The 24,719-nt window shown below is 44.0% G+C and overlaps 4 protein-coding genes across 6 annotated transcripts; 1 reads left to right on the top strand and 3 right to left on the bottom strand.

Annotated features, from left to right (window-relative positions):
* Positions 1-511: 511 nt before the first annotated feature.
* Positions 512-6,265, bottom strand: mfsd8 (major facilitator superfamily domain containing 8). Of its 2 annotated transcripts, none has more exons than XM_035615918.2 (12): positions 5,896-6,265; positions 5,170-5,252; positions 4,127-4,170; positions 3,725-3,965; positions 3,511-3,624; positions 3,192-3,336; positions 2,935-2,993; positions 2,651-2,759; positions 2,391-2,525; positions 2,203-2,306; positions 1,879-2,105; positions 512-1,734 (listed from the first exon to the last, which is right to left on the bottom strand). In XM_035615918.2, the coding sequence occupies exons 1-12, from the start codon at positions 5,952-5,954 to the stop codon at positions 1,528-1,530; spliced, it is 1,527 nt and encodes a 508-aa protein (XP_035471811.1). In that variant the 5' UTR covers positions 5,955-6,265; the 3' UTR covers positions 512-1,527. The 2 variants fall into 2 exon arrangements, with proteins under 2 accessions (XP_035471811.1, XP_035471820.1); XM_035615927.2 differs by having other exon boundaries at positions 5,856-6,265.
* An 827-nt stretch (positions 6,266-7,092) lies between these two features.
* Positions 7,093-10,951, top strand: LOC118289145 (butyrophilin subfamily 2 member A2). 2 transcript variants are annotated; one of them, XM_035615894.1, is made up of 10 exons: positions 7,093-7,246; positions 7,351-7,413; positions 7,500-7,568; positions 7,949-8,314; positions 8,398-8,691; positions 8,810-8,902; positions 9,160-9,207; positions 9,636-9,659; positions 9,773-9,811; positions 9,901-10,951. In XM_035615894.1, exons 2-10 carry the CDS (start codon positions 7,371-7,373, stop codon positions 10,494-10,496), a joined length of 1,572 nt encoding a protein of 523 aa, XP_035471787.1. In that variant the 5' UTR covers positions 7,093-7,246; positions 7,351-7,370; the 3' UTR covers positions 10,497-10,951. The 2 variants fall into 2 exon arrangements, with proteins under 2 accessions (XP_035471787.1, XP_035471796.1); XM_035615903.1 differs by having other exon boundaries at positions 7,148-7,246; positions 7,351-7,409.
* Positions 10,952-11,039: 88 nt separating this feature from the next.
* LOC118289113 lies at positions 11,040-18,760 on the bottom strand. The gene is made up of 8 exons (XM_035615838.2): positions 18,436-18,760; positions 16,557-16,666; positions 15,869-15,953; positions 15,563-15,758; positions 14,138-15,210; positions 13,226-14,025; positions 12,378-12,581; positions 11,040-12,275 (listed from the first exon to the last, which is right to left on the bottom strand). Exons 1-8 carry the CDS (start codon positions 18,588-18,590, stop codon positions 12,031-12,033), a joined length of 2,868 nt encoding a protein of 955 aa, XP_035471731.2. The 5' UTR covers positions 18,591-18,760; the 3' UTR covers positions 11,040-12,030.
* A 1,730-nt stretch (positions 18,761-20,490) lies between these two features.
* LOC118289170 lies at positions 20,491-24,565 on the bottom strand. Its single transcript, XM_035615966.2, has 3 exons — positions 24,030-24,565; positions 23,239-23,550; positions 20,491-21,682 (listed from the first exon to the last, which is right to left on the bottom strand). The coding sequence occupies exons 1-3, from the start codon at positions 24,204-24,206 to the stop codon at positions 21,542-21,544; spliced, it is 630 nt and encodes a 209-aa protein (XP_035471859.2). The 5' UTR covers positions 24,207-24,565; the 3' UTR covers positions 20,491-21,541.
* Positions 24,566-24,719: the final 154 nt, after the last annotated feature.

Here is a 24,719-nt window from a genome sequence, read left to right on the forward strand (position 1 = left end):
TTTTTATTGAAAAAAAGGAAAATAAAACCACCAATTTTCAGCATTTCATCTCACAGAGACGTATACAAATATTATATATGATGAAATATATTGATAATGAATAGCTTTGAAGCATAATATTTCTTTTGAGTAAATAAGAAATATAATTAAATTTATCATAATACATGCACATATCATATGCATATTTTATATACATTCACTGTTGTATATTGGATATTATATTAATTTATATTTATATATCTATATTTGTATGTATTTCTAAATTGGTATGACTAACTAGAAACAAATAAAGGATTTTTGCAGCTGCCCAAGACTTATTAATTCATATTAAGCTAAGGTAAGGTTAAGTTATTAATTTAATATGCAGAGCTTTCAGATGTTATTTCTTTCATTTCACATGTATTTCATGTGAAAAGCTCTTATGTATCATCCTATAAGGGAAGAAAAAGCCTCTTTACCAAGAACAAATGGAGAGAGACAATATCGATAAAGTGACACTCAGAACACAGGATCACATTAAATCTTCAATCCATCACTCAGTTAATCAATAGCATACATACATTCACACATCACTTTCTGAATCATTTCAGGTAGAAGACCTGTAGTTCTAAAATGACCACAACAGCTTTAACGGAAGTAGGAAAAATAATATCAATATTTTCCCCTTGCAGTTCATTGAACTAGGATTAGTTCAATGTGGAAATGTTTTACTGGAAATATTCAAATGATCATCCGTGCATAATGTTTGTTTATCTCTCAAGAGTGAAATACCTTGCACAATAAAAATCCCACATTAAAACCAACACTTTTCCCAGAAACAGGAAATTAAGAACTTTGAAAGTGTAGTTAACATGTATAAGGAATGTCAAATCCAATGAATTAAACATTAAACAATCGTCAGCACATTTTCTTCAGTAAAAACAGAAAACAATTCAACAGTATTTAAGTACCATTATTGTGACCATGGTTGTTCACATGCGCCTGTGAATTTCAAAAATTGATTTCACAATTTAACGCAAAGTCAGTCTTAAACCTTTATGGGTTTTGTAAATGCTTTGCTAAAGTAGTCTCATTTATGTGTTCATAAATTTCTGAATTTAATCATCTTTAAAACTAACGATGCCATAAATGCAACAAGTTACAAAATTTCAGTAACAAATGTTTAGTAACTTCTTGATTTAAAACTTCAATCTGTTCAATATCCTGCCTCCACCTCAAACAGGACAATGCCTGACATAATTTTGAATGCGTCACAACAACTTAAAGTGCGGCTGCACTTCTAGCTCCATGTGAACTCAAAGTGAAGCAGCCATCTTTGGTATAGTCCTGAGGAATAACCTGGCCTTATCTCTTCGCCTTAAGAGTTTAAAGGTCCACCCTGAGTCACAAACTCTCAAACGCTTATCAATAACCTCGCTGTAAAGTGGGCAACAGCAACAAAAAAGCCGTCGTCGTAGCCAAGATTTTGGCTTAAAGTCTTTGAGGATAAAAGTAGGAAAGTGCCACCAGTCTCTCCTGCGAGAATTGTTATTCTACCGCTTGTCCGTGGCGTACAGAAAATGCGATGAGTCTGTGGTAAACAGAGCCCAGGAAGATGATGGCCCCTAACACGATTCCGCAGATGAGGCTAAAGGCCCAACGAGGTCCCAGGAGGGTGTAAACCTGGGAGACAAAGACAGGACCCAATGTCCTTGCACCGCTACCAGAGGCCGTCAGCCACCCCATGTACACACCCTGCAGAAAGCAACAGAGAACATCAGCATTAATGATTCTCAAAAGTTGCGTTTAATGATTTAATCACATTTCAAAATAAAGCAGCATTTTGAGAAATTCTCCATTTGTCAAAATAACATTTCCATGACCCTGTGATCTCCTCACCTGAGGCCTGGGGCCGAGGATTTTGGAATACAGTGTGTAGGACATCACATTGCAGGCTGGGTATCCCATCCCGATCAAGATGTCAGATGAGATGTACTGGGCAAGGTGTATGGCAGGGGTATACTGACACCAGGTCTGTTGATACGGACAGCCTGTCGGCTCCAAAGAGCTGTTGGAGGCCAACGTGGCTTCAGATATCTGACTGACCAACGAGTTGTTTTTTAAGTCTGTTTTTTGGAAAAGAAAAAGAATAATAGCCATTATTAATTCATCACTTCCAACTCAGGAAACTGAAACAATTAGTGCAATCAAAACAATCCATACCCGCCCACTGGATCTTGGGGTAATGATTGCCCCATGGAAGCAGGGTAAGGAAGCCACAGAATATAATGGCCAAGCCTGCCAGCAAAACAGGACGATCGCCAACCCTGGAGGGAAGAAAACATTTTTCTTGTTTCACCAAACTCTGGCAAGTATTCGTATGAAACACATTTGAAAATGAGTAAGTGTACCTTTGAGAAACCACTTTTACAACCAGAAACACCAGGATGGATTCGAATCCAATGCAGCACATGATAACGCCATTGTATATAACTGCTTCTTTCCTTGTCCAGGCAAACATGTCCATGGAAAAAGGGGTGGCGATGCTGCAAAAATCAAAAATATAAAGTTAGGGTACTGAAAACGCATGCAGTCAAGTGAAAATATGCAGGAATGAGATAATAAGAGCTGCCTGTTGCTTATTCTGTACTCTTTGATGTTAAATACGTACGTCTCAAAGATGGCAAAGATGAACATGACGATGAAGAAGAGGACGTTGGAGGTCAGGACCGCAACCTGGTCGATGGTTTCCTCAGTTTCTTCATCAATGCCAACGCTTTCTACGGGAGAATAAAGGGGGAAATAAAGGCTTCAACCAAGAAATGCTGACTAATATCCTCAAACAGATACTGGCAATATGTCTCATCACATAATTCTCATAATGTCTCATGAGCTTTCTCTGGAAGGTGTCACACATCCTCTATTTTGCATCCGAGAGTAGGACAACACACATACCTTCTAATATGTAGTTGATGGCCTGAATGTGTCGTCCATGGTCATCTACATGGTGCTCTCTGTTAGTGAAAATCAATAAAGCCTGTAATTATTATCAGGGATTGAAGTTAGAGATACTTTTTGATATCGAGAAGCGTGTGACACGTACAAACAGAAATGTGGCTCAATGAATGGAATTGCACAGTAAGGATATCACACAAATTCCCCAAAAACGCACAACATGACACATTGCACATTTGCACAGGGGAAAGTGTCACCTCAGCACCAAGACGACCAGCAGGATGTTGATGAGGCCAAAGGCAACAGCCAGTAAAGCAGGAGCAGTGTACATGTTGATCTGCAGATCAATGATCTTCACTGTGACACCACGCTCACCGATGAACGACAGGCCCGCCTGAAGAGCTGACACACACAGACACACACACACACGCGCACACGCACACACGCACACACACACACACGCGCACACACACACACGCAAATATATTAAAAATGGGAATCCACATCTTTCTTGCTGTCTTAATCCCAACACTCACAGCATTGCCAGTTTGCTGGGCAGGTTTACATGATCTTTACCTGGTCCCAGGATGAAACCCAGGGCCTGACAGGCGCTCATGTTTGCCATGGCGCCGGTTCTCTCCTTCAGCGATGTAGCTCCAGCAACATACGACCTCACCACGGCAACATTGCCTGCCATGAAAAGACCAAATCAACTTTTAGGCGATGTGTAAATTGTATATATGGACGTATGTACATATGTGGAAGAGCGAATAAGAATCCCACACATCACCTGCTCCGAAGCCGACAAAGGCCCTGGACATGAGGATGTGGAACTTGTTATTGGTCACGGGCAGGTATGCGTAGGCGTAGTAGATATTAGCCGAAAGGTTGATGAAGATGGAGCACACCAACGGCTCCCTGCGTGGTCGGTGATTAGACCACAAGCCAAAGAGGGGCGAGGCGATCATCTGACCGAGGCTGTAGGCCGCCACCACCCATCCCAAGAAGGTGGCGTTAGCGCTGCCATCAATCTATGTGGAACACAGATGGGGAAAAAAAAGGCAAAAGCATAAGGACACAATAATGAAGTTCTATTATTGACACATGCTGTTAAATTTAGCACAACGGCAAAAAACAGTAATTTAATCAGCCATTAATCTTTAAACCAAGAAAAATTCTTAGACATACATACCTTTTGCAAATAGGGCCAAAGTGATGTGATGACAATGGTGAAACCTGAAAAGGTCACATAAAACATTGAGGATGTTGATGCTGCCAAAAAAAAAATCTGAATATGAATCAGGTCATGCTAAACACGAGCTAGGCAAATAGACAACATGGATCACTGTCAGAGTACTTGAGGGGAGGAAATAATAACACATAAAAGCAATCGCTCTTTCAGGATGCGGTAATGTCGTACCTGCTGTGTTTTGTTCGAGATTGTTAATATTGATATTGACAGGCTTGATTGTTAATACTAAGAACCTCAATAAAAACATGGAGCATGTTTTGGTGGTATAGACTTCTTCCTACAGCGATGTCAGATGCATCAAGATCTTTACTTTGGCATTATTTTGGCACTTTGAGATTGCTTATAGCAATGAAAAGTGCTCTATGAATAAAATCTATTATTATTATTATCACTTACTATTCACTCTCTAATCATTAATAGTGTACAGTCTGTACACTAGAGATATTCTAGGCACCCAAAGAAGAAAATTGCTTGGATTAAAGGGATGGATTAAACTGGACCATTCTATGGATTACGCTGTAAAGCATTGTATCCACCCCACTTGAATCTGAATTTGAACCGGTATTGATCTGGATCAGGAAATGATGACACTGCATCATTAGTTCTTTTTTTTTTTCATTTCTCAAAAAAGGGATTAAAGGTTTTTTTCCACTGATTTTACTTACTTGCCTTAAAAAAATATGTTTTTACTCTTCTCATCAGTAACATTTAAACTCTTATGTTCCTGCTCTGATGTTGACTAATATGTGATTGTCAAACTCCCCTTGGTTGTGTCCTCTCGTTTGCCTTCAAACCTTTATTTTCAACTTGTAGAACACCTTGTAATAGTGACAGGGCAGTTACAGATCATCATTCACCACCTCGGCATGTTCACTCACACACACAACTTGTTGTGAACCCCCAATGAAAGTGTCTCCGCCATTGACTTTTCAACATTACAAAAGGAATAGTAGAAGTGTAAACATCCGCTTGGGCGTCCTCACCTACGCTGCTGAGAAACATGGTGAAGTACATGACTCGGATGGACCTCCACCGATTCTTGTAGTCCTCATCCTGAGAGTCGTCACTAAGCAACGGGCCAGGGCGACAACACAGCACAGGTGATGTGAGGCAAGGTAAACACGACATGCTGTGATACTACAGCAAAACCAATCTGGTTTACACAACGCATGGATCACATACAGCACAGTTATAGTTAGTAACACCACTGCGCCGGTGTGGTGCCAAAAAGTGATCGTCCGCCAGAAACTGATTTTAGCTGGATCAAACTCTCATAACGGGCACATATAATACACAACTTTATGTCCGTAGTCATATCAAAGACTTTCTGGTAGTGTTTGCCCTCAAAGGAAATACGATCCTATTGTTTTTAAGGTTTGTACGCGTTTGTACGTCTAGTATTACTATACTGTAATAAACATGATGATATGTGGCAATGGATTATGTTATAAGATAAAGAAATGATTGCAATTATCCGTATAACTGCATTCTTTGACCTCCTCTTTCTTAGATTATAGCCAATGCAGATTTCCACCTGTTGGAATACCTTTAAATGGGCCACACGACCCATAATTACCAGAAATCTGTTTCTGGCGGACGATCACTTTTTGGCACCACACCGGCGACCTGTTTTGTAAACAGTGCACTTGTAAAAAAACAAAAAACAAACCCTGTTCAGTGTTTCAATCCGAGTGGAACTCTGCCCTCACCTGCTTGCATCGTCCCGGAGCAACGGGGTGTTTTCGTCAGAGTCGACGGGCCGTGCCATCTTCAATGTAAGAGCCCAGACGCCGCAGACTCGGGCGACGTTGGGAGAGCCGCGACGCTATGTCGTCATCTAGCAGCTGGACAAGCGGAGCGCGCCACACGAGCTACAGCTGTGACGACACGCTCCGGGAGGCGAGCGGCGGCGTCGGCCAACGTCACAGCCTCTCACGGAGTGACACCTCGCACGAATCACCGGCCTGTCTAACTCCACACGGGAGAGTTGAGGGAAGCGACGGCGCCGCCCGCTGAGAGCTAGGTGGCTAACTGGACTATGGCACCAGATAACTTCACTTTACTATTATCAAATCAGCACGCCGGAGAGAGGGCAACTTCCGGTTTAGCTTTTCAAAATAAACTTAAATCCGAACATGTGTCCGATTTAAATCCCAATCCCGGTTGACCATCTATTGCATAGCCATACTGTTTTTCTTAAATGCGTTGATATGACCATTGAACAACCCAAAAACTTTGTCCTCGTTTTTTTTTTAAATAAACCGTGACCAACACTTTGCTTTTATTTCGAAGACAGCATCACGTGAGAGTTTACGAACCACATATGAACACTAGACCAGAGTTGTGTCAGTCCTCAAAGAACATAATCGGGATCTTGTGTACTCTATTAGAGCGCCATGTTTGTTTCACATCTATTCGTTTTCATTGCTACAGTAAATTGTATTATTCAGAGAAAGAAATGCTCTTATGTTTTTTTTTTGTCAGGCATTGGAAGAATATGCTGCATTTACTGTACACAGATGGGCATTTACTTTTTGCTATTGTGAATGATGAATGCAGAAACAGCCCAGTTGATTATCAGAGCAGATTATCAGAAAATAAAATAAAAAGTCAGTAAGTTCATCGAATCAAATGACGATATGTCACTCAATGTTTCAATTCACGTGCATTTTCATCACTTCCATCTTTCGTTACTTTCCACCCTCGGGGCTGCTTTCCTGAAATGACGAATGGAAAAATTATGAAACATGATTCCTGTTTTTTTCATCATGTCACAACTCTTTTATTCAATCACAGCACTTATGACTTGAGAATCCATCCGTCTAGTTTAACGTTTCACATGCATTTTACCGCTCCATTTTTTCCCCCAGTTCATATGTATTCGCATCACCTCCTCCATTCTCATCAGTTACAGTAAGTTAATTCCACCTTGATATGGTATATAGGTCTTGACCTATCCGCGCTCAGTGCTGCCGCATGGTGCCCGCATCTCCAAACTGCGCTTGTCAAAAGTGAAAGTGAGAGTAAATCCGTTCCCCTCGACACGAGTCTTCTCCGAAGGTAGGTTTTTACATTTTTGAATAGATCCGCGAAGAAAGTGCGGTAAAAAACTGACCTCAAATCTATTTCCAGATCTGAACCGCGTCCTTATTTTTGTCCTTCAGGTAGCATCTCCTCCGGTTGCATGAAGGATACCTCCGCCTGGGATTACACCACAGCGACAGTGGGTAGGCCTACATTTCTATTTGCACGCAAGTCGATCGTTATTTTCCTTCCAGACTTTTGTATCCATCTCTTTTTTTTTATTTCACAGGTCTTCAGACGATGACACGAATTCACCTTTTGGCGGCTCTTTGCGCAGCTTTGTCTAGTTCAGCATCTGGTAAGACCCTGTTTCATCTCAACTGTCTGTTTCTAACCCTTTACGCATTTTTCCTTACTCATTGTGCATGTTATCATTTTTTATTATTATTCCAGTCTAAATCTGCAGACTCTGCTTTCCCCCCCTCCATTTTACCACATGTACCCATATTTGCCTGGAAAAGCTTCATGCCTTTGAACAAAACAAACAGTATGAAGTAGCTACAGTAGAGCTATGAAAGTGATAAATAGACGAGGATGCACTTCTACACTTGATATTTAATCACAAAATTACATTAATTGTGTACAAAATACAGAAAAATGATCAAACATATTCAGAATCCCATTCTTAATAGATGACAAGCTCAATAACATTTTTTTTTATCTTTTTGTCTGTTGCAGTTTCAAAAAGCATCGTGGTTTCGGTCAGGTCCCCTGTGTCAGAGCACCTAGGTCACGCCACCACATTGCCATGCTGGCTCAATCCGGCACAGAGTGCAGAGGGTCTGGAGGTGCGCTGGTACCGCGATGATCACTTTGATGCCCCGATCATACTTTATCGGGAAAAAACGCTCAATGCAACCCAGGCAGCTTCCTATGTGGGCCGAGTGTCGTTTGGCTCGAAGGATGCAGCGTCCGCTGGGCTGACAGCAGGCGATGTGAGCCTGAGGCTGCTGGATGTCACCATTGAGGATGCAGGAGAATACAGTTGTTACGTCAGCAGTGATCAGGGTTATGACCGTGGACGTGTCAGCCTCAATGTGACTAGTGAGTGTCATGAAAAGAAACTAAAAGACGGTTCAAAAAAATCTCCACCTATACATCGAATGTTCTTCCTCTTCCTTTCCAAGAAACGGGAACCTCCCCTGTCCTGACTGCGGTGTGGAGAGAGGAAAACCTGGCGAATGTGAGCTGCCAATCTGAGGGCTGGTATCCGAGGCCGAGGCTGCAGTGGTCGGACGGCAAGAAGATTCTGACCCCAAAAAGTTTGGAGTACGGCGAAGTCTCGTCGGGTCTGGTGTCAGTCCACAGCTGGCTCCTAGTCCCAGGCTCCTCCGACGTTTCCTGCTCAGTAGGTCTCGCTGGTGCGGAGGTGAAGGAGGCGAGACTGCTTCTGAGAATCCCTCCTCAACCCCCTCAACAGGGTAAAGAGAAGTGTGTGTGTGTGTGTGTGTGTGTTTGTGTGCAGCAGCTGTATTTTCTTTCTTCAGCTTATTGCTTAGAACAATAATAAAAATACAAGATTTCTTGCTTTTCATCTAGAGTCAGGCTCCTCAGTGGCTGGATGGGTGGCCTTCGCTCTACTCCTCATAGCCGTGTTAGCTTTACTTGGATTTCTGTGGTTCAAAAAGAGAGGTACAGCTTGTTTTCTTCTTTTTAATCAGCTTTCACACAATTAGAAATTAGATTTAATGGAACAAATTGCATAGATTCATTAGCACATTGAGTCAAAGATCACCGAAACTAAGACTCAAGTGTATTGACTTTATCGCATTATCACATTTGAATTTTATCCTTATAAAATGTGTCAAAATTTTTCCAAAGACTAATTTTATATAAAAACATTTGTTTTATAATTTTACATTTGTCATTTAATCGTCTTGTCGTTTCAGGCCTAGTTTGTGGGAAGAAAGTCAAAACAGAGAAGAGCCAAGCTGACGGTAAGAAAAACCATGCAGACTCACATCTTTTTCATTTATCTATCAAATTTTTAAAAAAGCACATTGACTCAGAGATCACAGAAATTAAGACTTGTGTCAAGGCGTTGTAAATGTGAACACCAACGGATGTTAGACCCTTACAATTGTTTACATTATCTGTAATTTTATCCTTAATCTCATAATTAGTCGATTAAGCCTTCGGTTGACAAAATTTCAGAAAATAGTGTCAACATTTTCCAAAGCAAAATTAATAAAATCTTCCTCACATCTAACAAAATAGAATTAGGGGAGGTTTAGCCACATTTGCTCCATAAATCTGATATAAAAAACATTTGCGTTTCAGCCCTAGTTTGTGGGATGAGCCAAGCTGAGGGTAAGAAATTAATATGCACAATTTAAAAAGAATAATTGTGCTGTTGTTTTTCCAGAGAATCTGAAACTTCTACCCGAAGGTAAGAAGCAACTCACTCTATTATTATCTGTTATTAAGTTCAAATCAGGACACTGTGGATGAACTGCTTGTTGTATTGAAGTCCATGTTTACTGTAACTGTTCTATGTTGCAGCTAAACCAATGGCGTTTGCAGAGGCTAAAGACTATTACGGTAATCTGCTCAAAAGTTCAAGAGAATCACACTGACTAGCTTATGATCACTCTTTCTGATATAAATCTCATCTAATTTTCAATTTTCAGTGAATATCAAACTTGACGAGGCAACAAATCCATACCTCAAAACCAAGGGTAGTATTCTGAGAGACATTAGTCAGGATCTTCCTGATGGACAAGAGGTTACCTGTCTCACAGCGATCAGGGGAACGCCTGGCTTCTCTTCGGGACAACACTACTGGGAGGTTTCTTTGGCGACAGCAGCCGTAGAGCCCAAACAGTCCTGGTGGGTAGGGGTTACAAATGCAACTGGCTGCCTTCAGCGGTGTAATGTTCCCCCGACCGCATCTAATGGTTTCTGGTTCCTGTCCTCTTCCCCCGCCACAGCAGACTACTGTCAGTTTAGCACAGAACCAAAGGTCTTGCTGCCTGTCAACCTAAGACTGACGAAAGTCGGTGTACATCTGAATTATGACAACAGAGAGCTTTCCTTTTATGATGTGGATCGTGAATGTATTATTGGATCTTTCAGAGCCCCATTCACAGGTGAAGTCTTTCCGTTATTCAATCCCGGTAAAGGTGACAAGGCACCTATGGAGATATTACAGAGGACAGCGCCCGAGGAGTGTGGTGACACGGGGAACTCTGTAGTTTTGACAGCAAAAGGAACAACTAACGACTAGTTCCATTATCGATTAATCGGATCATTATTTTCTCAATTAATCGATTAGTTGTTTGGACCATGAAATGGTGAAAGATGTCGATGGGTGTTTTTCCAGAGCCCAAGACCACGTTTTCAGGGGTGGTCTTGTTCTAGTAAAGCACACTAAAGGTTGCAAAAATGTAATGTTCCTCGTAGGTGACCCGTTTTGTCTTTTTGTGGTAGTAGTATATAGAATTGAAAAAATGTTTTTTGAGACGACTTGTCACACTAACAGTTTTCAAGTGTTTTGTGAAAGATGAATTAGCAATTTTGTAGTAATGTTTCTCTTGTGTCTACTGCCTGTTACATAGTAAGACAGGCATTAAAATGAATTAAGTCATTATGGGAAATAAATGGTTTCGTGTACATAAAGTACTTTTATTTCCACTAAATTAAGCTTTTTGAAAAAGCTGAATAAACCAGAGATCCTGCATATTTTTCTTTTGTCATTTCAGTTCTTTGTTTCACTGCGCGTTCACAGCGTCAACACTCACTTTACAGTCCAGTTTAAGAAAACGCAGCAAAATGTCGTACACTTTTAATTAGTACAGATAGTATTTACAGTATGTACACCATAACACAATACTAACTTTGTCATCACTGCTGTATACTTTTCATAGATTAGGAAGTATTTACATTGTGAATACGTCCGTATGTTGATTCTGAGATCAAAGGTGTTTGGATATTCTCATATACGCAATAAATTCAAGTAGGCGTGCCTTGATACATACAGGTCTGAGTACGACCACGTTAAGAGGTATGCAAGAACCAATTCACAGACCTGTGCGTTATGGTCCAAGACTTTGAGGAATACTTTTTTTAAATACACTTGACAGTCGGGCGGCCGTGGGGGCGGGGCGGGTCGATATCAAACACAAACTATACAAGTTCATACACGTCGCAGTGTTGAAGTGTTCTGTGGAGGTTTTCAACCATCAGAACCATTGGTTTCTTCCTTCAAAGCTTTTAAAAAGTCACGTTTGGTCATCAGCGTTCTGTGGAAGTGAATGCTACAGGAAGGACCGACTGTTGTAGCATGAGGTCTACAGCGCATACCGCATCACTCCTTCGTTGTATGTTCGCCGCCTTCTCTCCATATCTCCAGGCAGTCTCCACTCCACTGTCAACTATCTTCTAATGAATAGTAAAATGGCATAAAAAAAAAAAAAATTAAATCCCATTCACGATGTCTGAACTCATTTTCACACTTACAAGTACATCTTGTCGGACCACTTAAAAATACACCTCAGAGACAGACACTGGGGATCCCAACACGAACGATCCTCCACTGGAGCAAACGCATCTGTTTCTTAGCTTAGTCACTTTATTACACTTCTCCCTTATGACCAAGGTGATGAGACTGGGAAAAGCACCTAACTTCAGAAGATGCTCTCCACCATGGCCAAGAGTTTTTTCATCTTCAGTTGTGTTTGCTGGTGGTTTATACATCATGGTATGTGTCCTCTGCGCACATCTTTGTTTGTTTTCTTGTTTGTCTGTGTGTTTTTTGAGCTCTAGCAAACTGCAGCAGCGCCTTCCCTCCTCCCCTGCTTCTTTAGCAGCTGGATGCGGTTGTGGACGTAAAACTTGATCGACCTCCAGTCCCGCTTGTTGCTCACCAGCAGGGGGCAGAGTTCGAGGCAGCGCTCGCAGTCCGCCTTCGCCGGGACGCGCAGCTCCATGAGGTTCCTCTTCAGGTGAGTCTCCACTGCTACACGCTCCGCCTCTGACCAGGGACGCTTCAGCACACCACGCTTCCCTGTGAGAAAGACGGGTTGTTACAGATCGTACATGAATAAAGTCAAGACTGTGTATCACCAAAATAGCTATGACGCTTGGGAAGTCGAGGACCGACAGTTACCTGATTTGGGTGGAATACATCGCCTCTTATGGACAGTGGCTATCGATGGGCTGACTGCCGAAGGATTGGGTGCCCTCCTCTTCCTTGGCGGTCGTCCTGGTCCCTTCTTCTTCACCACCACCTCAGGCTTCTCTTTCACTTCCTCCTTCTCCTCTTCTGCCTCGGAATCTTCTGAAAAGGACTCCCCTGAGTTTCCAGACATCACTGTCAGGCAAAGATACCATAGAAGACAGTTAACTCAAAACAAGAGACTAATGGTGCGTGCATACCAAACGGACGAAGCAAATTTTCACGTTGCCTTACTCACACTGACGTTGGCTGCATGATCATTTGTGTTTACAAGGGAAAAAACTGCAGTACTGTCACGTACCTCTTTGGGGGCTCACTTGCTTATGAAACGTACGTCCCATGTGCCCTAACCGCTCAGCTATCATGTTGCCCATTAAATGTCTTTTTCAATAAAATGGTGCATACAAGTAGAACCTGGCAGTGGAACAAAATAATAACACCAACGGAAACTCAGGTAGAGTCATTAGATGTAAAAATGCACCCAATAAATTGTCTTCTGGATTTGCAATATTTGTGGTAGTCCCAATAATAAACATGTTTTGTAGCTGCAATTAAGTTAAATGGTTTTTTTTTACTTTTAAGGGTCAACTAAAAAAATCAATGAAGAAAAAGAAATTTACTTATTAGCTTTGCACGTTTGGAGATATCTGCTAGTGAGATTTTTGTTTGTAGAAAGTAAAGTGTCCTTTGAATTAGAAATGGTTATTTTTCGGGGGGGTGTGTGTGTGTGTGTGTGTGTGTGTGTGTGTGTGTGTGTGTGTGCGTGTAAAACTCCTTACCATCTAACTCAAGGCAGATGTGCTGCAGGCTCATCCCTCTGAAAAGTACACCTTCCCTCTCTCCATAAAGGACCACACGACCCACACGACCCATGAGAGCTGGATCACGTATGATAGCGGAGCAGTTCTGGGTCACATGGTACTCTCGCTCCAGGAACTCCTCCAAACGTTTGGTTGCTCCGACCTGACCCTCACCCTCCTCTAAAAGTATTAGCTGGGTAAGGATGGCTACCTGTCGGCGCACCCGCGTTGCCGTCAGGGCGCTCGGGTTCTTGGCCCCACTGGCTCGCGCCAGGTTCCTCAGGAGGTCCGTGCCCCGGAGAGGGGTGGCAGGAGAGTGGTACGGCCTGGAAAAGACGTAAGGGCTCTCTGGGTCAACACCCACATTGGGGCTGGTTTGAAGAAGCAGGTCCAGACAGGACTCGCAGTGTGGCGGGAGAATCAGCGGCTGGACCCGGCCTCGCTTGCCTAAAACACTAGCCCGCGGGAGATGACAGAGGACCTGGCGCTCAAAGGGGGACAGGAGGGCTTCCGTGCCAGTGGGGGCGCTGGTGCTGGGGCCGGCCTGTGGGGTTGTGCGGTCGCGATAGTCCTGAATGGTGAGTTTAGCCATCTCACATTCACGGTGGCGGTTGTACAGGATGAGCAGGGAAAGGCTGGAATGGCAGAGCAGGCGCCAGGCCTCGGCAGAGTGAGGAGAGCGGGTTAGAGACAGGAAAGAGGAGTGCTGCTGACGGCGGAGAAAGAGGACCAGACAAGAGAGGGAGGAGAGCAGCGGGGACATGTGATGTCTTTGTGTGCTGCAAACAGAGGGCAAGAAAAAGCAGTTGAATTCATGATGTACTATCCAGCAACAAATGTTACCAATAAATACAGTATGTCCTGGGAAAAACATTACACTTTATACTACACCTTATAATCTCTCCATTCTTCTCCTCTGCAGCATCCTCTTCTCCTTCTCCACTCAGCTCCAGCTCTTCTTCTGGATCTATGTCTGGCTCCGGCGTGGGAGGTGGAACCAGCTCTTCTTGACTTCTTGGGCTCTCCACTTCCACCTTCTGCTGCTCTTCTTGCTTTTCTCTCTTCAGCCTACGACCCCTCCTGGGAGTTGTTGGGGGAGGCGGCGATGGACTCTTGACCCTGGACACTGTTGGGGCCGCAGGGCGTTTTGTGGCGGGCAGCGATAAGCTCGGCCCCTTCTTGGTGGCCGCGGGCTGACCCGAAGCAGGCGGCGAAAGCGAGAGTGAGAAAGAGACGGCGCCCGTGCTCGAGCGAGTAGCTGGCGATTCCCTCTCCCTGGAGAAGAGAGGGGGCGGTGGAGGGTTCGAGGCCGAAGGCTGAGGGACAGCGAAGGAATGACTCTGAGTAGCGGAGGTGGAGGACGATGAGGGTTGAGGGTGCGGGGCGCCGCCGTTTGAAGAGCTGTGTGGGTGGAGGTGTGCCAGCTCCATGGCCGTTCTGACCTCAGGCTGGTTAGCGTGGTGTTTCTCCAGGTGGCGCGCCAGAGAGCGATAGTGACGCCCACAGTACGGGCAGTGCTGCCGGCGGCTCACTGTGGCACCGCTGGAGCTGCCGATGTTTATGTTAATGTTATTGTTGATGTTGGTGGTGGGGGGAGCCAGGGTGCTGGCGGGAGGCTGGGACTGGGATCTGACCGGTGGTGCAACAGGTGCTGGGCGGGAAAAAGAAGAACACGGGCGCCCAGGTCCTCTGGAGGGCGTGGGTTCGCTCTTCTTCTTGGAATTGACAGCAGCTGGCAACTTGCGCTTCTTGCGGCGGCGCAGCATTCGGCCCCGTATTTCCTCGATTTCCTCTTCTTCGTCGTCGTCGTCATCGTCGTCATCTTCCTCCTCTTCGTCCTCCTCGCGATCAGAGTCACTGGGTTCAGAGTGGGTGAGCGGGGAGGATGAGGGTGATAGCGACCAGGAGGGGGTGAGATAATCAGAAACGGAGAGGGACAGTGGGTGGGGGCCGGCCTCGTCCTCCTGGTAAAAGACAGATTTTTAACATTTTGCCCAATCTGCAACTTTATTAACAGGATCTACATTTTTGTTAGACTTGATTCAATGTCACTGCCAACAAATCCCTTCAAAAAACAATGTGTTAATCATAATACATTCTCACTTCCTTAATCAGTCCCAAGTCGCCTGGTTCCTGCTGAAATCAAAACTTGTCACAAAAACAACATTTTTGGGGAGTAGTGTATATACAATAGATCAACTCAAAATAAGAAAATGTGACACATTAATAATAATAATAATAATAGTACCCATGTTCATTTCAATAAAGGAACTTGCCACAAAATGCAATGCTGTGTTTTTTTTAATAGTTGCTCACCATTGCATTCTCGCCCCAGTCTGTCAGGCTGTAGTCCACTGTGATCTCCTCCCCTTTGGCGATGTCTCGAATCGCTATGACAACAAGCCGTACCTGCGTGCCACAGTGGACCTCTCGAATGCGGCAGTTGGGTGGCGGATGGAAGAGCACAGGCCCCCGGACGCCACTCGCCCCTTCCTCCCCCAACTCTGGCACACTGAAAAATATCAACTGACATTAGAAATATGGATCCTCTTCTCTTTAAAATTGTTTTAATTAAATTTAAAAAAGGCAGTGGATCGCAGTGACCATGGCGAGGCTCCTTACCAGAGCTGAGCGGGATCGGGAAGGTAGTAGGGACTACCAGGTGGAGCGAGACGGTCTTCTGCACCCTCTGGGTACTGGCCCTCACCTGAGACAGTAGAAAGTTTGAATCTATCATATCTTAACAGCTTCATCAAAAACCACAGGTTTGACAGATAGCAGGTGTCTCTCCTTACAACAAAACACTGTTGATCACGATCAAAGATGTTCAGATACCAGAATTAGAAATGCCTCCGATACTGCTGAAAAATGCCGGATCGAGCATCGTATAAGTAAATTAGTTTCACCCAGATAAAATTGTAATTTTCTTTTCCTGGATATCACTTCTTCTTCGCCGCTGCAAAACAGCAGTTGTGCCGTACCGCCAGTGGCAAGATCTGTTTTTCAGAGCAGCAAGAAGAAGAAGTGATTTCTGGTTTTGTATCGTCAGCCAGAGCGGGCAAAAATGTCAGCAATTTGGCAATTGAAGTTATTTTTTCCAAATGCACTAATATTGGAATTCCAGGTATCGGAATAGGATAGGGAAGAGGGGAAAAGGGTATCAGAACATCTTTAATTACAACGCAGCACACTTGTTTTCCATCAGAACCAGAATGGATAAAAACATTGACAGCATGTGGCAAAATATGCGTTGTGTGTGTGTGTGTCTGTATGAGTGTTTGTTTCTGTGTGTATATATAAATATATATACCAGGGCTGTAGCTGTGTTCCGACATGCTCTCCTCCTCCTCATCTTCTGTTACATACACTCGGTCACACACCTTCACAGGTGTCCCCTTCCTTTTTCTCCCACACACGCGGCTGTAAAAAACAAAAACCAGGGCTGCATTTAGCATAACGACACATTGAGACGGACGCGGCACGCAAGAGGTGTGGGCAGCCGAAAACGAGCAGAGCGTGTTACACCTGTGGAAAAGCAACACTTCAGTCTGCTCACAAGATTTTTTCTGTCGCTATAACAATCAAGGCTATGAACCATGTGTGATGATAACGGCAGTGGCTTGTGCTTCAGAAATATCTAAAGACCTTTGATTTGAGAAAGAATGAAAACAAAGCCGTTTGAAAATGTTGATTTTTTTTTCCCCCATCCACAACCTGTATTGCAGCAATGTCCACGCTGGCCAACTTTAGGGCCGCAATTACGTTTTATTTCCAATATCATTTGATCTTCAGCTTATTTTCTAGATAAATATTTTAAAAAGTGTTTTGTCTGAAAAATGTGGATGGTAAAATATGCCCATCACATTTTCCTAAAGGCCAAAGTAACATTTTGAAATCTCCCCTTTTTCTCCCCAACCAACAGTCTGTAACCCAACAGTTAATCTAGTTTATCTAATCAAATATTAAATTATTATTTTTTTGTAATAAATTAGAGGAATTCCTGCATTTCTTTTTCAAATATCATTGCAATCTAAATATGTTAGTGTATTGGGGCTTTAGGCCAAACAAAACAAGACAGGATGTGTGAATTAGTGCTGCGGCCCTGAAGAGAGGCAGCATTTGTTGGGAAATTTTGATGTTTGCTTACAATAACTAATGGATTTAATCAATCATTAAAACCAGTAGCTGATTGGCTCTAACCCATGTGAAATTACCTCAACTACCATCCTTGACTAATTGAATTTACAGTAGAATCTATTTTAACGTTACATTACTACTGGTGCAAATCAGTCCCTCACAATAGAGATGATCACAGATCAGAATGAAGAAAGGCCTCTATAAACATGCAGCTGGTGCGGAAGCTGAGGTCTCCACTGTCTTGGATATGATTATGATGATGATATTTTAATCAAATTATCAGAAATCGCCCCACCCCTTCCTCCAGTCACGTCAGAATGTATTAATGCAATTAATACATTGCATCAAGGGTCATCAACGGTCACCTAGACCCTTTCTCGGATGCATGCACGGTCGTGGTCAGCAACTTTGTTTACTCAAAAGCCAAACAAGCCACGAGTCATGATCTGCACCAGTCGAACAAGCGAGTCGGCTCGGAGAGGCTCGGACAGTGCCGAACAACGCTGTTGGATAACGCGATCAGACACGCTGCGAGCCCGACGCAGCGAGACACGCATCGACAAACCGATCAGCCGATCGCCGATCGGCCGGCTCACGGCGACGACTCCTGCCGGCTGCGACGCTAACGCTGACGCCAAACCAGGGGCTAGCATGCTACTAGCCCCCTAGCATGCTAGCGGTGGACTTTCGTGTCCAGTCAAAACATCGAACACGAGCGGAGCCTCCCGAGGACACGCGAGGCGAGGCGGGCGCGGGAAGGCGCGACCTGACGGGACACGGGCAGCTGCGGAAAAAAAACAAAAGTCACCCCCCACCCCCCCACCACCACCACCACCACCCCGCTCGGTTTTTCCGGCGATATAACGATGGAGTCGCCGCACGCGAATAAAGGCTGCTAACGTACCCTAAACAAACGCGCACGGCCGCAGCGGGCGCGTGCGTCTCTCGCTTTTTTTTTTTTTTTTCTTCCCCCTTTTCTTGGCGAAGACAAATCCCCCGGTGAAAACGTCCCCGCGCGGCGGAACAACCGGACGCCCGACGCGCTCACTCACCCGCGCGGCGGCGGCGGCTTGCTCCCATCCCCGTCGCTGTCGAGGGTCGGCGGCTCGCGGTAGTCAAAGGGCGAGCGTACATTCTCCGCCATTAGGGCTCCGTTCGCTACCTCTGCGCGCTCCGGTAGATTGCCCAACGCGCATGTGCACAACATCCCTCCGGGGTTCTAATGGTAAAATGGGGAGCACCCGACTCCGAGCGAAATAGAGAGCCACCGTAACACGGAGCCTCAAATTGAATGCATTGATACAATGCAATATTACAGCTGCTCAGCGGGACATGTGATGCTGACTGCATGCACGTGCAATTACAGCAATGCTTTTGCTTTCAGGCAGGGCTGTTCCCAGTGGTGGGGAAGTAGCTGAATACATTTACCCAAGTATTCGAGTACTTTGATGTACACTTTTGAGGCACTGCTACTTTGGTTGACTATTTTTTTTTTTTTTTGTTGCGATCTCATATTTCCACTGCAAACCATTTCAGTGTCAAATATATTATTATATATTATATTATATATATTTTTTTACTTCACTGCATTTATGTCAAAAGCTCCTAGTAACTTTTCAAATTCAGATTTTAACACTGAGGGTTGTTTTTTTTTTACATTCAAACACACGATTATCTCACAAGATACATGTATATTTAATTTATGCTGTATTTAAGTCACAGTTTTTTTTCCAACCATTTTCACAGGTGACGAGTGAAAAAATAATGTTGTAAAGTATTTACCATTTCCACTTTTAATTGACTCTCGGGTGGTTTCATTTAAAGAACTGCAATTGCTCACAATCTAACAATTAAGTTCAATATTATAGAACGTGATACTGACTACATACACGTGCAATTACATCAATGGTTTTGCTTTCAGGCAGGGCTGTTTCCAGTGGTGTGGAAGTAACTAAATACATTTCCTCCAGTATTCAAGTACTTTGCTGTAGTTTTGAGGCACTGCTACTACTTCCTTTTTTTGCCATTTCATATTTCCACTGCAAAACATTGCAGTTTTTTTTTTTACTTCACTGCATTCATGTCAAAGGCTCCTAGTTACTTTTCAAATTCGAATTTAACAATGAGGGTTGTTTTTTTGTAAGATTTTACATTAAAACACATGATTAGCTCACACGATGCATTGTTGTATTTAAATCAGGGGTTTCCAACCATTTTCACAGGTGACAAGTGAAAAAATATTTACCATTTCCACTTTTAATTGACTCTGGTGGTTTAATTTAAAGAACTGCAATTGCTCACAATCTAACTATTAAGTTCTAACAATTAAGTTCAGCGGAACATGTGATACTCGATGCATGCACGTGCAATTACATCAATGCTTTTGCTTTCAGGCAGGGCTGTTTCCCCGTGGTGGGGAAGTAAATAAATACATGTACTCAAGTGTTGGAGTACTTTAATGTACAGTTTTGAGGCACTGCTACTGTCCTTGACTATTTCCTTTTTTTGGGATTTCATATTTCCACTGCAAAACATTTCAATGTCAAATATTGCCCTTTTTTTTTACTTCACCACATTAATGTCAAAGTTTAAGCTCCTAGTTACTTTGCAAATTCAGATTTTAACATTGAGGAGGTTTTACGTTAAAACACATACGCTCACAAGATAGATTGTTATATTTAAATCAGTGGTTTCCAACCGTTTTCACAGGTGACAAATGAAAAAAATAATGTCGGTAGAGTATTAACCATTTTCCACTTAAGAGTGACTCTAGGGTGGTTTCATTTAAAGAAATGCAGTTGCTCACAATCTAACAATTAAGTTCAAGATTTGATACAATCAGATTTATCTTCTGAGGATGGAAACCACTACACTGAATTACATACAGGGTCTAAGAAATGAATTACTTACCCTGACTCTACTTTACCTCTAAGTATCAAATTATAAAGGTCTTTCTCCAAGACTTCCTTTGAAATCATTAAGACATTAATGACCTGTAAAATGAAAGTGTTACCAAATAATTAAAGGGGTTAAATGGTTGTTTCTGCAAAGCAGTGGGGTTTAGAAATTAATGAGAAATTAAAGCCGGCGTCAGCAAAACACCAGGGTTAAGATTAAGTTTTTTAATTTTCAATGCACATTCAGTTATTTATCACAGAGATAAAAAGAAGAGCCTGGCATTTAGAAATTCACCCTACCAGTCACAGCTCATTCACGCAGTCTGAGTCTATGCTGTGTCAGGCGTTTTACACTACAGTGTTAGCTGTTGTGGCGTGTGGAGTGTTTGATACGTTCGGCTACGGACAATACAAACCTACCATACAATATGAGTCTAATGCAGTGGTTCTCCAACATCTGGCAGAAAATGTTAGAGAGCCACATGTTCGTTAGTTGAAACTTGTGAACAGTGTAGCAGCACATTCAAGTATAACATCAGGAGAGAACCTGGTGACGAGAGCAGCAAACATGACACTTGGATCATCACAGATTGTGTCAAACTATGAAATATACAAGCATTTCAGCCTCTATATATGAACACATTACATTTGATGTGGAATTATTCAGATTAGATATGTTAATAATGGGGTACGTCAAGAGCTACGTGACCTATTAAAATAGCAAAGGGCTACAGATTCAGCTGCATGTCAGTCACAGTTTTAACAGTCGTATATTTTTGGCTACATTCTAGCAGTTAGTAGATTCTGGAGTGTTAGGAACAGCAGATATTTAGTCATCAAAAGGTAAACCAACTTAAATAAAATAAATTACACACTATACAAAATAAGACATTTCCAAACAGTCTAACTCTGCCACTGCACGCAGCAAACCAACCTTTATAGGGAGGGCAGACGCGCTGCATTTAAGAGTGAGTCTGCACTCACGTCTTTGTCAAAGGAAATTGCAACTGTGGGGAAACTAGAGGTCATTTTAGCACTTACTGTGGAAATACCAACGTCTGGGAAAAGCCGTCTACCGGGCTTTGTTTGAAAGCAGCTTAGCTGTGATTTTAGTTGAGCAGTGTATTCATAACCTCTAGTTCTCACAGAGAATATTCCGCATGACCGAATATTTCATTTGGATGAAGTAAAAGACAAAGCTGGCAGTTAGTGTTGAGTGAGTTCATTCGTAGATGTAGCTGGGCTGAAAAAAAAGGGGGAACTAGATCTCCTCTGTTCCTTCCCTCTCGGTGTGTAAGATGTGGAGGGTCTGCGCTGCATGGTCGGCCCAGTGGATCAGCTCCAGCAGCACGCGATAGGTCCACATTTTGAGCCCAAAAGCTCCGCCGGCACCATCGGTCTCCTACACGGAAGAGAGCATGTGAACATCAAACGTCTCTAAAGGGCTCGAGATGGCTACTGCTTTTACCAATATCGGTTATTGATCAATACTCATAATTTAGTTAGCTGTGTGTGGGCTGCAGAGAGCTGAGTTAGCCAAAAATGCATCATAGACAGCACTGGTGGACTCACTATTGCCCTGTAAGGTGCCCTTACAATGGTCTAAACTTGACGGGTTTTTTTGGGTGCCCTTCCAATGGAAAAGGGTGCCGTTATGAAGATCCCTCTATGTCGACCCTACATGACGGTGCCCCAAAGAGGATGGCCTTTCCAGCAGAAAAAAATGGGATGCAGTGCTTTGTGCGGTACTCATACAGGTGAGGACACGAGCCCAATTCGGTGCTACCCTGATGGAAAGTGCCCCTCCAGTTGATAAAATGTGATGTGGTGCCAGATAGGTGCACTTACAATGGGATAAAATGAAGGTTCCTTACAGGTGCCTTTCTGATGAAAAACTCATGAAGTGCCCTCTTAGATGCCCTACCAAGTGAGAAGTGTAATGGAAAAATAAGAAAAGGCCATGCCTCTATGCACTCCCTGTTAGTGTTCCTGTTCTGTTCTTCAAATGTAATAGTATTTCTGAGTTATGAGACAGTGTTCTGCTGGCTACAGTTGTGTGTATTTACTTGTCAGACTTACAGTATGTGCTCATGCCCTTCTTGTATACCGAATGCTTTTTGATTAGATATGTTGCAGTATGGTCGTTAATTTCTATTCTTGATAATCGTTACCTAACAATCCTGTTGATGCAAGGATCACAGGCAAACATTCTCCTGTGATGTAATATACACACGCCTGTGATCTAGCACACACCTAAGGTACAACTTCCTTTGGGGGAAGCTCACCACACACACACACACGGGGCCCTATGTCGTGCAGGAGGTGCCCCTTTATTTTTCGCCCCTGCCCCTCAAACAGCCTGAGTCCGCCACTGATAGACAGTGTTGATGAGATAAATGTGAAAGACATTTTTTATGTAATTTGGCGTGTTGGTGACAGAATCCAGGGATTAGTCAATCATCGGCTTTGAGTGGGGTTCCTTTGTGCCAAAATACTTTTGTGTCAGATCTGATCTAGTTTAGTGAAATTCTTAATTATAATAATAATACAATAACAAATGCAACTTGAACATGTCGGTGATAAAAAATATTTCATGTTGAAAATGAAAGTTACATACAAATAGATTTTTTTTTCAGTTAGGCTAACGCACAAAAAGGCTGTTGAGAGGCTGTTCACATTTGTAACATTTACTGTAAAGTAGCCTGTTTTACCAGGATAAATTTAAGCCTTGTAGCATTTCTTTCAACCCTTTCTTCTGCTTTCTTGTTTTGAAACTATTTGAGGGTTTTCTCAAAAAGATATTATTTGAAAGTATACAGAACTATAGTTAATGCTGCAACTGGTGTTGTTTTGTGATTTTCAGTGTGTAAGCGGAAGATGAAATGTCATGTTTATACTGATGTCTGACAAATAATGTAATCCCACGAGAGGACGGCGGGCTCCCTAACTGTACGTCACCTCGTCACATCGGTGGTCAGGGGTGACCTCCAGGGTCCCGCTCTCGGTCTGCAACAGATCTTTGGTGCTGTGGAGCAAGTACTCCAGTCGGGCCTGGACGCTCTTCCTCATGGCCTCGTAGTCGCCCTCCAGCTCACCCCACTCCTCCTCCTCCTTGTGAATGACACAGTGGAGCAGCCCCAAGCACTGCCGCAGAGCTGAGTGCAGCCACTGCACCTTCTCCTCTGTGCTGGGCTCCTCCGAGTCTGGGGACAAGGACACAATGCGCCCACTGTCCGGGGTGTGGTCCAACAGGAAGGTCTCTCTCTCTTTCTGGACAGGATGAAGTAAAACGACATGTTTATGAGAGGACTGCAAAGGCAAAGGAGATGTGAGATGCTGCCGGCCTTGCACTTGTAGCTTTATTCTTTATCATAGATCCATAAAGAAAAAAAGGAAATAATGTAATAGTAAGTATTTGAGCTAATCAATCAAAAGGTGCTTTCAAAGGGGGGGGGGGGGGGGGGGGGGGGGGGGGGGGGGGGGGGCACTGCAGCATGACAGCTAGAAGAAAAAATAAATCATATGCACTCTATCCATTAGGAACGGGGGAGACTTTTTAGCATGATTACACTCTGCACCAGAGCATCCCTTTCACTGACACACACACACACACACACACACACACACACACGGATCCATGTTACACAGACGCATGGTTCAAACGCGCCAGGTAGCCAGAGTAACGGGACGGGACGGGACGGGACGGGCTGGAGCGCGTGACACAGCGGTTGCGCACGCGGAGAACTCACGTATAGCTGCAGCAGCCGGGTGCACTCGAGGTGCAGGAGCCGGGCAAGCGCCGCCGCTCTCCCGGTCCGCGTCCGGCCGGCCGCCGGCGCGTCCAGCTCGGTCGTCGTTGTCGTCGGCTGCTGCTGCTGCTCATCATCCTCCTCCTCTTCCTGCTGCTGCTGCTGCTGCTCTGCCATTTGCCCCCCGGCGCCGTGTGTGTCGGTGGGTTAGCAGCGGGCGGGACGAAGATCGCAGAGAAGGGGGAAAGAACTCCACCCCCCGCCGACCCCCCGACGACCCCCAGCGGCGTGAATGTCGAATGGTATTATTATTATTCCTTTTCTTTTCGCTGTTGTCGATGTTCCAGCAATTTTGAAGTTGGGCCGGAGGTCCCCGTCCCGTCCCGGTCCCGTCCCGTCCCGTCCAGTCCCCGCGAGCCAGTGCGTCGCTGCGGCGTGTTTGTGTCGGCGTGTGGCGCTCATGCGGGCCAGCACGCAGCCAGTGGGGATTTAATTGGTTCCGTCAGCCACAGGGGCGTTTTTAGGGGGACGCACAGAAGAGCCCCCCCCCCCCAAAAAAAAAAACCCGTCACCGTGCGGCCCACCCATCCTTCAGCAAATAATAAAAACTCTTGTTTTTGTTGGTGTTTTTTTTTATGGAAACCACATGGGGTGCAGAGCATACCACACATAATTATATATTTGAACAGT

This window comes from Scophthalmus maximus, chromosome 12 (assembly GCF_022379125.1).
Source record: "Scophthalmus maximus strain ysfricsl-2021 chromosome 12, ASM2237912v1, whole genome shotgun sequence".
Classification (NCBI taxonomy): Eukaryota; Metazoa; Chordata; class Actinopteri; order Pleuronectiformes; family Scophthalmidae; genus Scophthalmus; species Scophthalmus maximus.

Bases quoted from the DNA above. Each gene is read 5' to 3' on its own strand.
- LOC118289145 (XM_035615894.1), top strand. From the start codon at position 7,371: ATGAAGGATACCTCCGCCTGGGATTACACCACAGCGACAGTGG. The intron at 8,903-9,159 runs GTACAGCTTGTT...TTGTCGTTTCAG, and splicing joins TCTGTGGTTCAAAAAGAGAG to GCCTAGTTTGTGGGAAGAAA. The intron at 9,208-9,635 runs GTAAGAAAAACC...TTGTTTTTCCAG, and splicing joins AGAGAAGAGCCAAGCTGACG to AGAATCTGAAACTTCTACCC.
- LOC118289170 (XM_035615966.2), bottom strand. From the start codon at position 24,206: ATGGCAGAGCAGCAGCAGCAGCAGCAGGAAGAGGAGGAGGATGATGAG. The intron at 23,551-24,029 runs GTGAGTTCTCCG...CATCCTGTCCAG, and splicing joins CCCGGCTGCTGCAGCTATAC to AAAGAGAGAGAGACCTTCCT. The intron at 21,683-23,238 runs GTGACGTACAGT...TCTTCCGTGTAG, and splicing joins CTGACCACCGATGTGACGAG to GAGACCGATGGTGCCGGCGG.
- mfsd8 (XM_035615918.2), bottom strand. From the start codon at position 5,954: ATGGCACGGCCCGTCGACTCTGACGAAAACACCCCGTTGCTCCGGGAC. The intron at 3,625-3,724 runs GTGATGTGTGGG...TTTTCATGGCAG, and splicing joins CTTTGTCGGCTTCGGAGCAG to GCAATGTTGCCGTGGTGAGG. The intron at 2,307-2,390 runs GTACACTTACTC...TCTTCCCTCCAG, and splicing joins GTAAAAGTGGTTTCTCAAAG to GGTTGGCGATCGTCCTGTTT.
- LOC118289113 (XM_035615838.2), bottom strand. From the start codon at position 18,590: ATGTTGTGCACATGCGCGTTGGGCAATCTACCGGAGCGCGCAGAGGTA. The intron at 16,667-18,435 runs GTGAGTGAGCGC...TGTTTTTTACAG, and splicing joins AAGCCGCCGCCGCCGCGCGG to CCGCGTGTGTGGGAGAAAAA. The intron at 12,582-13,225 runs GTAAGGAGTTTT...TTTGCCTGACAG, and splicing joins CATCTGCCTTGAGTTAGATG to TGATGTCTGGAAACTCAGGG.